At 49.3% G+C, this 15755-nt stretch overlaps 2 protein-coding genes and 1 long non-coding RNA gene across 3 annotated transcripts; all 3 read right to left on the reverse strand.

Moving 5' to 3' along the window:
• Window positions 1–408: 408 nt before the first annotated feature.
• On the reverse strand, window positions 409–1701 carry LOC149912655 (rho GTPase-activating protein 32-like). Its single transcript, XM_090131870.1, has 4 exons — window positions 1689–1701; window positions 1361–1649; window positions 1040–1185; window positions 409–857 (listed from the first exon to the last, which is right to left on the reverse strand). Exons 1-4 carry the CDS (start codon window positions 1699–1701, stop codon window positions 430–432), a joined length of 876 nt encoding a protein of 291 aa, XP_089987996.1. The 3' UTR covers window positions 409–429.
• Window positions 1702–2780: 1079 nt separating this feature from the next.
• LOC149912656 (rho GTPase-activating protein 32-like) lies at window positions 2781–4758 on the reverse strand. Its single transcript, XM_090131871.1, has 6 exons — window positions 4680–4758; window positions 4285–4366; window positions 3661–3804; window positions 3282–3384; window positions 3054–3186; window positions 2781–2888 (listed from the first exon to the last, which is right to left on the reverse strand). Exons 1-6 carry the CDS (start codon window positions 4728–4730, stop codon window positions 2781–2783), a joined length of 621 nt encoding a protein of 206 aa, XP_089987997.1. The 5' UTR covers window positions 4731–4758.
• A 181-nt stretch (window positions 4759–4939) lies between these two features.
• On the reverse strand, window positions 4940–6880 carry LOC149912657 (uncharacterized). The gene is made up of 4 exons (XR_016462276.1): window positions 6760–6880; window positions 6125–6211; window positions 5704–5781; window positions 4940–5058 (listed from the first exon to the last, which is right to left on the reverse strand). It is a non-coding gene; the product is annotated as an uncharacterized LOC149912657 (long non-coding RNA).
• Between the last annotated feature and the right edge of the window lie 8875 nt (window positions 6881–15755).

Genomic DNA, 15755 nt, shown 5'->3' on the forward strand with positions numbered 1-15755 from the left:
TAGATGGGAGCCAGGAAAGGACATGATGGGAGGAGGGAGGTGTTAAGCAACATCCAAGGCATGAAAATGCATCAGAAGGCCCTGAAAAGCATCACAAAGCCACAGCCAGGAAGCTTGGGAGTATCATGAGCAGCATCCAGGATGCGAGAGATTATTTGCTACCATGCCAAATGGTAGCAGAGCTCCCCCTGCAGACATCCCAAAGCCAGACAAAACAGGAACAAACCCGGAGCTGTGCTGCACGCACCCCACAGCCACAGCATTGCAAGCTGGGGTGCCTTGCTGTGTGCTGCATTCATCCCAGTCCGTGTGAATGAAGACTCTGGAGGCAGTCAAGGCGTTGATTGAGCACGAGTGTGCTTTTATTATTATATAAAGGACAGGAGGGTGTGAGAGGTCCACGGTGAAGATGGGACTCATCCTGTCTTGTCATGGAGAGAGTGGCTCAGAGCTCTCAGTGCTGCTGTCCGGTGCCTGGGACTGGAGGCCTGATTGAAAGTCCCCCTGCAAGAGGCTCTGCTCCTCTTCACTGATGCTGACCTGCTCCTGCATGGAGGTGCTGCTGTCGGGGCACTCACACTGTGCTTCAGATGGGCTGCACTGCAGAGACTCTGGGTTAAAATCCACACTTGTGACTGTGGTGTCTGGGAGGCTCAGGTCAGCAACTTCAGCAGAGCCAGGTGTAATGAGAGCATGGACTTCGATGAGCTCCTTCTCTCCATTAATGTTGTCAGATGGAAGGCTGCTATTAGAACTGCAGCAATTTGTGCTTCCTATGAGCTCTCCACTGATGGAAGCACACAGAGCATCCTCGCTACTTGCCCTGGATCTTATGGCTTGGCAAGGGCTCGATTCACCTAGAAAGAATACACAGGGGTTAGTGTCAAACTTTCACAAGCTGAATTACGACAGTGGTACTTGATCAGGGGTGAAGATTTAGGCACGGGATTGAACGCTAGAAAGAGATACATGTGCAGAGCAAGCTTGAATTGTATGTTCCTGAAAAGCAGGGATTTGGAAGCTGCATTTGCACCCTTACCTGCCAGGACTACCACTGCTGTTTCAGAGGGCTGCCTGGCATTGCGCTGCAGTTGGCGTTTGCTGCCAGAGGATGGCTTCCTGAGGCTGAAGCAGCAACACCAACTGCTAGCTGGTGATTCCTCATTCTTGCTGGGTGGATTTTGTCTGGAGAGAGAAAACAGCCAATGCTGTGAGTCGTGCGTGGTGCAGGGTGAGGGAAGAGCAGCACTGAGCTCTTGGCAGCAGTTGCTTGTTCCTAGCACTGCCTGGTTTCTGCAGGAAAACACAAAAACACACCCAAACAATGATGATGGGTGCTGGAAAAGAAAGTCCTCTTTACCTGTCAGATGGAAAGTCAACGACGGTGTGGAATTTGCCCTGCCCAGCTGCAGGGCTTTCTTCCACTTCAATGTCCCGGCTGCTCTCTGTTACCACAGAAGAGGTGCTGTGGCCTCGCCTCTGTGCCTGTGCCTCCTCCAGGCTGAGCAGCTTTGTGGCAGCAGAAGAGACCCCCACAGACTTGGGCCCTGGGAGAGAATTGTGCCCTGTCAGGGAAAACCACAGGTAAGAGCGAGGATCAGAAAGCAGCAGCACAGCCACCACAGTTCTGGGGGAGGTGCTGTATTTTTCTCAGGCTTGCTTATCCGAGCCACTGGAAGAAGAGGAGCCCAAAATAACCATGTGGGAAGAGGTGTGTTTATGGCAAAGGACACGGTCATCATTAAGAGCAGCTTACTGTATCAAAATAGGCAAGGAAAAACCCAAGGAAATGGGGGCAGGGAACTGAGAAAGCTTCGCTGCCACACTTGCATCAAGCTTTTCCTGCGTGCAAACCATAATAATGACGGTTTCCTCCTTGTGAAGTTTGGGCTTGGACATTCTCAGCATCCAGCAACAGGATGCCATACCCTAATGGAAGTCCAGAGGTCTGCTGTCCCCTTGATGGTAAAAGAGTATCTCAAACATCCTGGAGAAGGCCTGCATTTGGTCAACGTGTCAGGTCAAGATCAAGCTAATGGAGGAAGACACTCACCTGCTGCATCTGCAATGTCTGCTCTGGATTTGGAGCCGAAGAGGACGTCGGTGTGGTTGATGATGAATTCCACCACATCCGACTGCGTCTGCAGCTCCATGCAGGCAGCTCTTCCGCTGGCGCAGGCAGACTCGTTCTGCTGTGATCTGTAGAAAAGGCAGATTTTAGAAGTCATTTCTCCAAGACCGTTTCCCCGAGTCTGAATTGTTGCAGCCAAAAGCTGTCAGCTGAGGCTCTGGAGACTTCCGCAGTGGGCAATCAGTGATGCCACTGCAGAAATTCCCCTGGATGATCAAGGACACGTCAGTCCCATCTCAACAAGACTGCAGAAATTGTCACCTAGACATTGTGCCCGTGGGGATGGAGAACAGCTCAGGCTCCTGCTCTTCTGTCAGCCACAGATTTTACAGAAGAAGAGCACATTTGATGGAGAAAAAGGGAGCACTGTTTTTTTTTTTAATGGAGAACAGATGTAAGCGTTGTGTTGAAACAGAACCAGAAGTTTACCTTAAGAGGTTTGGAGCCCACACAATGGCTAGGTTCTTGGCATGCATGTTTGTTATACTGGAGCTCCCAGCCAGACACGCCAAGTGTCTCATCAGATACTCCAGAGTCCTGGAAAACAAGAGAGGCAAACGTTCAGCACCAACGAGCATGCCGTGCTGGAATTCAGAAAGACAAAGGCTGGAACCGCATCGTTGCCCTCTGCAATGCAGCAGGGCTGAGCTCAGCAGGCTGAGGGCAGCACTGACCTGTAGTGAGGAGCGGGCAGCTGCTGGATGACGTCCTGCATTCTGAGCAGCCGCTCCTCCTCTGTAGCGGCACCAACAGCATCCTGGAGTAGTGCAGAAAGGGAGCGAGACACCAATCAGGCTAGTACAGCACTGCGAGTAAACCTCGTGGGGCTGACAGCAAAAGGGCCTCAGAGCTGGGGCACTGCTGCAGCCATCTGCCAAGAGGCCCAGGAAGAGGGAAATGAAAGACGTGGCCTTGTGCTTACCGAGAACTTGCCGTACAGCTGGTGGGTGAGCAGAGGGTTCGGGAGCTCCCTGAAGTACATCTTGCAGAGGGAGCTCACGCTGTGAATGTCACGGACGGTGAGCTCAGGAATCTGCTCCGACTCAAATTCCTGCCTGGAGAGAGGGACGCAAACCCGGTTGAGCGAGAGGAAGGCAAGCCCAAAGCCACACCAGATGCACTCAGGCTGTGTCAGTCGCAGCACTCTTACCGCAGCCTCTGGATGTTGGACGCGACGCCGGACAGGCGGTATATCCCCTGCACCACGCCGTGCTGCTCAATGAACTCAGCGCAGCTCTGGAGGACCTGGGGGACTGAAGAACACGTGCCAGCCGTCAGTGGAGCTCCTGATTCAATCGTGCTGCAGGCTGTGCTTCACATCCTATCCACTAAGCCCAGCCAGGCTTGGCTGAAGCAAATACAGATGTGCTTGTCTCTTAGGAGCATCCGCCTCACTTTATCCTTCAGCCATCAACTCCCATTACACGTGTCTCCACGGCTATCAGCCTGCCCCCTGCTAGATATGAGCTCCCTTTCATCTTCTTTAGATGCCCAGCAGAGGAAGATCTCAGGAATGGGCTGCTCCTTACCATCACGACCGGAGTGGAGAAGATGCTCTCCCAGGTCACCGCCAAACACCCTTTCCTTCTCCACCTCCCGCTCGGTCGGTTTCTTTGGGCGGGCCTTCACCAAGGAACAAAGGAAGGTGAGGATCTTGCTGCGTTTCTTGGGCACTGCACAACAAAAGGAAGAAACCAGGTCATTTCAGGTCTGGCTCCGTTGGACGAGGCCGAGCACAGCACATTCTACAGGGCACGTCAGAACGGGAAGAACATTACCAACCAGTACATACAAAAAGGGATTTTCCCCATCTCTGGAGGAGCCCAAGGCCAGGCTGGATGGGGCCCTGGGCAGCCTGATCTAGTCTCACATTAAATGTGGGGGCTGGGAGACCATCCTGAGGCAGGAGGGTTGGAGCATGATGATCCCTGAGGTTCCTTTCCATCCCAAGCCATTCCATGAGTATTCTATAGTTTCCCCAAGTCCAGTCATAAACCCAGGAGGATTGGGCCAAATCTCTGCCCCATGGTGTGCATGAAGAATCATCAACCCAGAGGACAATGTGGGATGGATAAAGGAGGTACTAAACATGGAACATACCCCCAAAAAGACTTCATTTTGCTTTCCCACACCATCAAATGTAACATCCATACCTGGCTTTGGCACAGAATTGATGAGTGCCTCAGGAATGTTCTTATTAATGAGTTCCACACAGTCCCCTGGGAAAAATCCAACCTGTAACAAGAAGAGAGGCCAACTATTGCATGCAGCACTTCTCAGATCTGAACTGTTAAACCAAAAGCCACATAACATTTCCCTCGGAACGTGCTTGTGTGACGTTCCATAAGACTATCCAGCAGAAAATGGCCATAGTTCACAGCATAAAGGTAATAATTTTTCAACATTTGCAGCCAAAGGCAAGGTCCCCTGACACCGACACAGGGAAACTGTTTACGTCCATTAGGCATCCTGTGCATGCAGAGCAGCTCTAAGCTGAGATTCCTGCCTTTACTGCAGTTGCACTCTCCAGTCTGAAGCTTGTGCCTACCTGGAAGCCGAGCTTGCCTCTCCACCAGGGGGTCAGCTCCTTTGGTGGCATGTCGATGACACACACGATGTCTCCCACCTGCAAGAGATTGCAACGTCAATCCCAGCTTCAGCACGGCTGGGAGGAAAGCACAGCTCAAATGACTGCATTCTTCTGCACTGCCAAACATCGCCGAGCGTGAGAGCACTTGCACCAGCGCAGCTGTGAAGGCATTTGCCACTGTAAAATAGAGCATGGAACGCCTTGAACTGCTTACCTCAAAGGAGAGTTCATCCGCTGCCTGGGCAATGTGTCTCTTAATAGCATGGGCAGCAGCAATAGCTGGAATGTTCACAGGTGCCACCTCATGGTCCAGCAGGGGCTTCCCCTTGTTCTCAGTCTGAAACAGAGAGCACAGGCCACAGTGAGGAGCTGGGAACCAACAAGGAGGATTTCAAGGTGAGGAGCACATCTGCAGAGAAAGCTGCAGGAAATGCACTCGGTCCTTATCGTGGGCACTTCAGAAGGAACTGCAAGTCTAATAACGGCTGTTTCTCTCCCTGGTGTGCAGCAGGCACACGCCAGCAAAGATGCATCTCTCCCCATCCAGACTAATCAGCAATGGCACTGACGCAGACAGGTGGCCTTGTGTATTTTGCCACATCCTTTCCTGCGCTCTTTGTGCAGGAAGGCTGACTGTTTAAGATGCTAGGAGACCGTGAAGAGGGAAACCAAAGCTACGGCTGCAGTTACAAGGTGCAAACAGTGCCATTGCAAGCACCAAGCAGCTCTCTTGAGCAGTCCAACCAACAGCGAGGCCAAACAGAGCAGAGAATGATTGTTGTTTCTGCAGCCATTTCAAGGGAAAAGTCAGTAGAGGACAAACCCCACAGCCGAGATGGCTCTGGTACTTTTAAAAACTTGCCACGCTTGCACTACTGTCTTGCCACAGAGGAGCTCTCTTGGAAAGCAGGAGAGCACATCTGCGGCTCACTCTGCTGGCTGCAGTCAGGGAACAAAGACCAATCAGAGCTTCATACTCTACCTCTGTCCATGCCAGGTCAGGCCCACAGCTGATCTCGCTGCACGCCACAGCCATCAGCGTAGGTGTGACAAGCTGGAACTGAAAAGAAACACACTTTTATTTTCTCTGTTCACATCTCTGCTGTGCTCCCTACAGCTGTCGGGCACACTCACACAGCCCAAGCACGCCTGCTGGTGTCCCTGGTGATGCTGTGCAGCTCTGCACAAGCTGGGGCTGGGACTCTTTGCCTAAGGGATTGCTTTCCATAAAACCAGCTGGTCACAGCACCACAGACAGCATCCTTCTGAGGGCTGAGCTGCAGAGCATGTGGAGAAAACCCACACGTGACCAGCGTCCCATCAAAGCTGGATGAGGCTGTGTTACTAAACACGGGACGTCACGGGCTGCTAAAGCATGTGGGGGGACAAACCATGGCAGGTACCTGGCAAGAGATCAGAACGAGGGAGAGAAATCTCACGAATCCGCAGCCGTTCCTTGTCACTTTGCTCTGATCTTCCACGAGCAAAAGCTGCAGCAGGGAAGCAGGCAGAGGGTGGAGAGAGGAGAGAGAAAGAGCAGGTCAGTTTGCTTCCACGGTTTAGCAAAGACTACAAGGGAAAAACCAAAATCTGCCCTCCCTCAACTTAAAAACTTAAGTTTTCAACTTAAAACCATTTCCCCTTGTCCTGCTGATATCTACCCTTTCAAAGAGTTGATTCCCCTCCTCTTTTTAGGCTCCCTTTAGGTACTGAAGGCTGCCATGAGGTCACCCCACTGCCTTCTTTTCTCCAGGCTGAACAAGCCCAGCTCCCTCAGCCTGTCTTTGCAGGGGAGGTGCTCCAGTCCCCTGATCATCTCTGTGGCTCGCCTCTGGACCCTCTCCAACAGCTCCCTGTCTTTCTGGACACTGTACTGCAGATGGGGCCTCACAAGAGCAGAGCAGGGGGGGACGATCACCTCCCTGTCCCTCATGGCCACCCCTCTGCTGATGGAGATAATGTGATCCTATGAGCTCCGCCAGCCAGCAGTTCTCAGCACTCACTGTCCCCCCGTCTCTCCCACACTGTCTCAGCTTACCTACAAGGTGCTGCACAGGACGGTGTGAAGACAAAGGGACGCAGTCGGTGCACAAGTGCAACAAGCGAGCTGCTCAGTCAGAGCTCCAGCGCTCCAATGAAGGGACGCAGCACGCACTGCTCCTCCCCTCATTCTAGCCCTTATGACATCACTGAGGGCCACCAGGCTGCTCCACCACGACGCACAGGGTGGGGAGGCAAGACCAGTCACAAGGGCAGAAGATTCCAACAGCCCAGCCCAACGTTCTGGAATCAGGGGCTGCTTGGAATTCTACCCCAGCCAAATCCTGGAGAAGCTGGCACGGGGTCGTCATGACCAAAGCGCAGGACCTGGCGCTTGCTCTTGTTGAGCCTCGCACAACTGGCCTCAGTGCATCCCTCTGGAGGGCCTTCCTGCCCTCAGCCAGATGGACGCTTCCTCCCAGCAGCGTACCTTGCAGTGCTGGGCCCATGTCAAATCCACACTAGAGTGGCTTTTGTTACATTCAAGGGCATGTTGCAGCACCCATCTATTTCACCTGGAAGGAAATAAAGCAGGAGATGGGAGAAACACAGAACTACTGCCAGACTGCTTTATCCCTTTCTTAGCCCAACTTCCCTTGCCTCATCCCCTACCCCAACTCCTGGATGATGCCCACGGGCTGATAGTTGGATCTCAAGTCCATAGGACTCCTTTCACAGGGCTCCATCAAAAAGGCTGTCACACTTGTTCCGTACACTCACACTGACCCAGCAGTGGTATCACAGTCACTTAACGCACACACAACAACCAAACCCCGAGCATGCACATCCCTTCCTGCGTGACTGCAGCCCACAGCTCCCCTTCACACCTCCGTGGATCTCTGGTGTTTTACACGGATGCAGCCTCGCTGCAGCTCCGTGGCTGTCACACAAGGCCTGCAGGACCTCTTTCTCTGCAAACCCCGTCTGCAGGCATTGGTTCACGAGGTTCACCTCCTGCCCTCCTGAGCAAAAACAAGCACTAAGAACAAGAGCAAAGCACACTGGACTCGACCTGGCTGGATCCCCAACCCTCAGTCCTGTCAGTCGTACCCTGGTGTGGAGACTCATCCCCAAAGCCTGGCTGGACATCAGCACAGGCATCATTCTTCAAACGCCCCATCCAAGCAGCAAGGGATCAAAGCGTTGGCACAGCTGAAACAGAAATGCTGTGTGAGTTTCCTGTTAGCACTGAGCAGGAACAAATCTACCGCTGAGCAGCAGGATGTGAGACAAGCAGCAGAAGACACCCAACCTGCAGAACCAGCTCGTTTGGGGTCGGTCCAGATGTTTGTCTGCTCCCTTCCCTGGCCCAGGCCAAGCTTGTGAGCTGCTCCTCCTTGGTGCAGGGGGAAATGGTGCAGATGCCATGTGGTGGCTATGCACAGCATGCCTTTTACTTGCTTTTCCTATCTCCATCTTCCATTAGCAAACAGCATCTCCAGCCTCCAGAGATCACTGAGTCCAACCCCTGCACAACAGTGAAAAAAAAGATATGATAAGGGGTACTTAAAGCACAGCATCTGTAATCAGATCAGACTCCTGCACTGTGAAGACTTCCATGAGTATTCCTGCAGAGTGCATCACTTAGTCTCTCTTTAGCCTTGTGTTCATGGTTTTCCTGTAAGAGCTTGTCTAAACACTGCCTATAATCGTGGTTATGCTAGAAGCATTTGGATTTATTGATCCTCAGTGTGATTTCAGTAACAAATCCAGATGCTTTTTTGTTAAGGGCAGCTTTCAATTTCTCAACTGAAATTTCAATATTGCATTAGGTGTTGACAACCACGGGGCTGCAGTACAGAGAATTACAGGGAGATTAATTTCTCCATCTCCATTCTCCTAGACATTTATGATTACAGTGATGTAGTTATATACAAAGTTGCAAGATACCAAAGCTAGAATAACCTCTTGGTGCAGCAGGATGTCTGGAGCCCAAGTGCAGAGTCTCAGTGTTCCAAAGCCTTGAAGAGGTGCACCGTATGTGCTGGGGCTGATGACACAGACACTGGAGCAAGGCCAGTGTGATGTTAGAAACTTGACCAGCAGCTGATCTGTTGTCAGCCATTTCTGGACACAAACGGGATCTGGTCGACTTAGGACATGACCTTTGGGCTGGAGAGCAACTCCCCGAGGAATCACACAGCCACTGCAGACCGTTGGCAAGAACCCCATACCAAAACAGCTCATCTGCAATCAGTTTTTAATCTGTGCAGCAGTGATTGGAACAGGCGCACGCTCTCTGCAATTGCAGGAATGTTCACAAGTGGAATGGACATCACCTGTGTGCTCCAGCTCTTCTGTGTGCATGCTAGGAGAAGTGATCCCCCTGCACCCAGGGCTGCAATAAAGTCCTGTGGGCTTTCTAACCTGCCCACCAGCAGCCCAGGCTGCCCAGAGCCACATCCAGCCTGGCCGTGGATGCCTGCAGGGATGGGGCATCCACAGCCTCCCTGGGCAACCTGTTCCAGTGCCTCACCACCCTCTGGCTGAAAAACTTCCTCCTCACATCCAACCTAAACCTCAACACCCCTCGTCTCAGTTTAAAGCCATTCCCCACGTGTCCCATCACTGTCCACCCTCCAAAACAAAACACCTCGGCTGTTCAACACTGAAAGAGCAAAATAACCCACAGCTCTTACTTCCACTGTATGCAGTTAATTCCAAACTTAAGGTCACAGGTTAATTACTCATGTGATCCTTCCTGACAGAAGAACTACTCGTAGTGATGTGTAGGAGTAAGGAACAGTTTGAAAAGGTCATGGACATATTAGAACTTGCAGCATTTTTCTTAATAGATGCCTACATTGCAAAGCATTTTGTAAAACACACGTTACAAGTACTGTGCATTGGATTACACTATATCAAACTCTAAGTAACAATACAGGTTGCTTTTAAATCTACACTTACATGCTAACTCCTTGATAAAATTCCTGACTGCCTTCAGTTTTATAGCCAAAGCAGTGTTTGAGCTGGTAATGTACTCTTGAACAGCACTGCTGCCTTCAGCATTTGTATGTTTAGATCTGAAAAGAGAACTTGGTCATTATTTCACGATGAGAGAATCTTATATGACAAAACAGAATTACAAAAATCTAACAATACTGTAAAATGCCAGCGTAAGAATGTGGCTTTGATTTTTTTTTTTCTTTTTTTTTTTTTAAATGGTGAGTGTACCATTAATTCAAGACAAGAATTTTGTTTGTAAGTCGATCTCTATAACTGTTCTTGGCATCATTCTGTAGGATGAACTAGATACATGGAATTTGGCACTGGCTCCCCAGGGCAGTGGTTTGGCACTGAGCTGACAAAGGCCAAAGAGCATTTGCACAATGCTCTCAGACACAGGGCTTGACCCATAGGAGGTCCGGTGTGGAACCAGGAGGTGGAATACATGATCCTCGAGGTCCCTTCCAAATACAGATATTCCATGATCCTCTAATACTTATATTCCCAAGTCCTGTACACAGTGCTCAGATGCTTAATTGAAAGGTTCCATGAAACAGTGAGGTATCTATGTCCCTTTACCACTCAGTTATTCAATTTGCCACATGGATCTTTTATCCAGTCACATTAAAAAAACACTCAAAGTATTTCCTTCAGTCTTCCATTCTGATAGAGCTTTCTGGAGCAAATAAAGAGTTGCAACTCAGAATGTCCACACCTCCCTTCCTGCACCCTGCATACTTTTTTCATTGCACTGTGATTACGTACCATTCTATTGTCACCCTCATTCTGTCATTATCTAGGCAGTTTACTGCCATTAAATTTTCCAGCAACAGATGCCCACAAGTACAGCCAGCCTGGACTTATTTCCAATACTTATCTTTGTCCTGATGTCCTTGTAGGAGCTGGGACATTTCTCCATCTCAGCAGCAGAGGGCAGGAGGGGTCCAAGGTGAGGGCACGCTCTCCTCTATTTTTCTGGCACTCAAAGACAAAGGGAACAAGAAAACCAGATGTGTTTCCCTGCCCATGGCAAACACCAGCCTTTCCATCCTTACAGTCCTTCCTGCCATCAGCAGAGATATTTTGCTTTCTTGTGCCACTTCATCCCTTTAGCATCTGGCATTCTAACAAAAAAGTACTTACAAGGAATTTTAATATTTTCATATTAAATGTCAGAATTAGAACCATTATGTTTACCAAATATTTAAAACGTTCAACCCAGTGAGAAGTGAATTGATGTTGTATTTAGCATTCAGATAAGAACTTGTAAAGGAAGTAAAAAGTGCTCCTTTCATAAACTGTAGTCTCATTGTCAAGCCTTGCACTGTCTCAGCAGATTATTACAGAATGTTCATTCAGGCAGGAATTAAGAGATGTGTCTGAATTGATAACAACAACGAATAATTAAGAAAGCTTGACTGCAGTCTGCTTGAGGATTCCAGTCTGAAGTGTGTTCCACCTGATGACAACTGGGAATGTCTTTCTCTCACCATTAGAACCATTGCACCTCTGACTAAACACATAGCTAATCACCACTGAAAACCTAGGTGCAATTTCTGCAGTGCAGAGACCAACTACGTGTTGATTAACATTCAGAGAGATTGTGCAGGTGTCCTTTTAGGAACTGGCCTACAGTATGCTAAGAGGGATGGATGTGGGGACATTAGGATAACGTGCCCTCTGCCTTTTAAGGCAGCCCCAGCAGAGCAGGTCAGCAGGCTGAAGAGCTGCGTGGGTCACCAGGGCTCAGAGACTTCACTCGGCCATCTGAAAGTTGAGGGCCTTCAGCCCAAGCTGCCCTTTTCCATGCAGGCAAGGAGGCCAAGAGAAGGTGGATCGGCACGGTTCTGGTGCAGACAGGGGCTGCAGTGTGAGCAGGCCTACACAGACAAGGCTGTGCCCACACAGAGTGACAGCAGCTTTCGCTGTGAGCAGATTCCCAGGGGGCCTGAGCCATGGCAGTTCTTGATGGCAGCATGTTCCAATCAGCCCTGGAAGTCTTCTCTGGACGTCTGTCGCATTCTGGAATCCACACTGAGGACGCAGTCGCTGTGTCAGAGCAGCTGGCAGAGTCACGGGGAACCGTGACGTAGTTGGCCCAGGGAGCAACAACAAGGCCTGCACTGCTCAGCCAGCCCAGGCCAAAGGGGAGCACGAGAGAGAGCAGAGGAGAGAGGGGGGGAAAGAGGGCCAGGAAGGAAAGGCCTGTGCCTGAATGGCCGTGTAGCAGCAGCTGCTGACAGCAAACTCGGTGATGGCAGGGGCACAGCAGAGCAGTGCAATGCTGGCAGCTTCCTGTGTCTTTCACACAGGCACTGCAGACATGGCCAGCACTGGGAGATCAGCAGAACTGCTGCACACCTCTGCCAGCCCAGGCCAGAGGAGTGCAGAACAGTGAGCTGCTGCTGAGGGGAGAGAGGATGGCCTGAGAGCTGACCTGAGAGGCAGGGCTGGCTGTGTTACAGCAGCCTCTGTGTCCTCCTCCTGTGTCTGTGAGGGCCAGAGGGCCAGAAGAGAACATGCCCAGACAACGAAGCCCTGCTGTCCTCTGCTGCTCAGCTGGAGAGATGTTCCGCCTTCCTGAAGGACGCTGATCCAAAGGGAAGGAATCAAAGGAAGTCCAGGCTGGCTGTCCTTGTGGGCATCAGCTGCTGGCAGCTGCCTCTGTGCTGCCATGGGCAGGGCACAGCACACACAGTGTTTGCAGTTCCCTGTGTGACACTGGCCCTGGTGACCTGACAGCCAGAGGGAGACAATAGAAAGAGCTGCCTCCCTCTGCCAGATGAGGCAAAGGTGAGAATCCCAGAATCACAGCATGGCCCGGGTTGGAAAGGAGCTCAAGGTTCATGAATCTCCAACCCTTAGCTCTCCAAGGGTGCACGGGGGGCTTTGTTTTCCCTGTGGTGCAGCTTCAGTGCCAACTCACAGCTGAGCTGGTTGGCACACTGTGACAGCCTGCCGCTCTGAAGCTCTTGGGGCAGTGCTCAGTTCTTTCTGAAGTACTCTGGAAAATGCTGCTTCTCCTTCACCAAGTCTGTTTCCAGACAGACGTCTTTTTCTCCTCTGTACACACAAACAGGATCTTGTAACTCCCTGGCACAGTGCTCAGAAGTGATACTTCTGGAAGCACGTCAGAGAAAAGTGGCCTTGTCCCAGTGGACTTTCAGAGCAGATGAGAACAAGTCTTGGTTGACGGCTTTCTTCTGCTTCTGGAACTGCACAGGCAGGTTGTGTGTTGTCATACTTTATGCCAAAGTGCCAAACTGAAGCAGTTTCTGCAACCTCTTTTTTTCATACTTGTCACTCTTTGCTGAGACCTTAACTTAGTCATTTTTAATGCGCTCTCATCTAAACTACTGAGTCCTCCAGTGTCAGTGTTGTATGAATCAGGACTGTGGGATTTCATCAGTGAAAGGATTCTGCTCTAATGACTGTCATTCTAAAGCTGATATTGTTTCTACCGCATCAGGCTTGCAGGAAGCATCTTTGATCAACAGAGAAATCAGAAAAATTGCTTTTCCTATTGCAGTTTCCTTTTAACTAGTGATGAAAGCTGTCAGTTTATTTTTGGCACCAGAAATCCTGGGATGCAACCAGGTTAGATAAGAAGTGAAACTGAGTGCACAGTAAAGGAACATAGATGAGATAGCATCACACAGCTCTGGAAAAGATGTTCCAGCTCTGTGTCTACCTACACCTTCAGGAGATGAAAAGTACTGGCTTACTGAGGTGTCCTGGGTTGCAGGCTCTGTTAATCTCCATTTTTGGAAGAGCTGCTTGCAATAAATACCTTGTAAGGTGAATGAGCTTGATAGAAGTAGGGTGTGAAAGAGATGGATTTGCTGTTTCCCTGAAGGTGCAGGAGTATTGCTGTGCCTACAGTCAGTAAACAAGGCAGAAATCACTGTGTTCCTCAGAATGAAAAAGAATAAAAATCTTTTTGGGAGTGACAGCACGCCTGAATGAAGCACAAATCTAAACATTTAAAATAAGGGCTAGTGTCAAAGGGACTTGCAGTATTTCTCGTGAAGAAATATTTGATGCTTCTTTATGAAAGTCGTCATAACAAAAGTGTACTGATGTCTCTGCTGAGGATTTCCTTGGTTCCAGCCTGAAGGTGAGCGCAGGCATGAGCAGGCAGTGCTGAGCTGCAGGTGAGTGCCTGTGTCCCACAGCAGGAAACCCGTGGATGTCTTCAGGGGGTTGAAATGGGCAGAGCTGTGAAACCTGCAGGCTTTCACTGAAATTGTCCTCTGCTTTATTTTGTAATCTTAGTTTCACCAATGCTTTCCAATATTATTTTCGTATGAGTGCAGATACATGGGATAGGATTTAAAGTTTTTATGGTGCTGCTGTATAATTTTCTGTGGTCATCATAAGCCAATAAAAAAAATAAATGGTGATTAAGCAATCTATTAACAACCTGTGGCACGTGTCAAAACAATGAAATTCCTTGCAGGAAGACAATATTGCTATACAATAATGTGGCTATCCAAAACTGTTAATTATACTTGATGAGCTGGATATAATCCTGAAATGCGGGACTTTGATCTTAGCCAAGAAAAATAAACCGTATTATCATTCTTAAATTGGCAGCTGCTATCAAAAGCCTGTGTCTTATTTCCCTTTTAGTAACACTGGCTAAATCAGAGAAAGTGATAAAAGAATTTCATGATTGCAGCTTAGGGATTCTTTCCCACTTGACCAGAAGTAATCAATGTCCAAAAATGTCTGTAAATACTTTTTCTATCTTATTTTGCCAGATGAATTGATATTTGAGATGAATGGCAAAAACATTTTGCGCACATAGATAAGCAATGCAAATTTGCAGGATTGTTTTAGAGAAAAAAGCTCCGGTTATCTGATCGTTTCCATGCAGAAATAAGATTTACAGAAAAATTGTCATTATTATTATTCATGCATGAACAAGTTCAAAAAAGAGATGTGGGGGATGATGTTTCAATTCCAGCTGATTGTAGGAAGGACTGTCAGGATGGAAAGGCTAGTGTCTGCCATGGGCAAAGAAACACTTCTGGTTTTCATGTTCCCTTTGTCTTTGAGTGCAAGAGGCCATGAGGAGAGTGTGCCCTAAACTTGGACCTTTTTTGACCATTGCAGCTGAGATGGAGAAGAGTTCAACTTTCTAGAAGGACTTCAGGACAAAGATATGTAATGAAAATAAGTCCAGGTTGGCTGTCCTTGTGGGCATCAGCTGCTCGCATCTGCATAGTTGTTGCTATGGGAATGGCAGAACAGCTGGAATGTTGCATTTCCTTGTGTGACACAAGCACTGGTGAATTCAAAGCAAGAGGGGTATATTAGAAAGAGCATCACCTCCCTGCCAGATTAGGAAAAGGTGAGTGGGATGTTGTTTCAATTAGTGCTGATGGCAGGAAGGACTGTAAGGATGGAAAGTCTGGTGTTTGCCATGGGCAGGGAAACACATTTGCTTTTCATTTTGTCTTAATCTTTCAATGCTAGATAAATAGAAAAGAGTGTGCCCTCACCTAGGAACTCTCCTGCCCTCTTCTGCTGCGACGGAGAAATGTTCCAGCTTGTCGAAGGACATCAGGACAAGGATAGGTAATGAAAATAAGTCCAGGCTGGCAGTCCTTGTGGGCATCAGCTGCTGGCATCTGCATTGCTGCTGCCAAGAGCATGGCACAGCAGGTAAAAGATTGCTTTTCCTTGTGTGACACAGGAGCTCTTGACTTGAAAGCTAGAGGGATGCAATAGAAAGAGCTGCAACCTCTGCCAGACATGGCAAAGGTGAGTGGGATGTTGTTTCAATTAGTGCTGATGTCAGGAAGGACTGTATGGATGGAAAGTCTGGTGTTTGCCATGGGCAGGGAAACACATCTGGTTTTCATTTTCTCTTTCTCTTTGAGTGCCAGAAAAAGAGGAGAGTGTGCCTACAACTTGGACCCCTCCTGCCCTCTTCTGCTGAGATTGAGAAATGTTCCAGCTTCTAGAAGGACATCAGGACAAAGATATGTAATGAAAATAAGTCCAGGCTGGCTGTCCTTGTGGGCATCAGCTGCTGGCATC

The sequence above is a fragment of the Phasianus colchicus genome, chromosome Z (genome assembly GCF_987193195.1).
Source record: "Phasianus colchicus chromosome Z, bPhaCol1.hap1.1, whole genome shotgun sequence".
NCBI lineage: Eukaryota > Metazoa > Chordata > Aves > Galliformes > Phasianidae > Phasianus > Phasianus colchicus.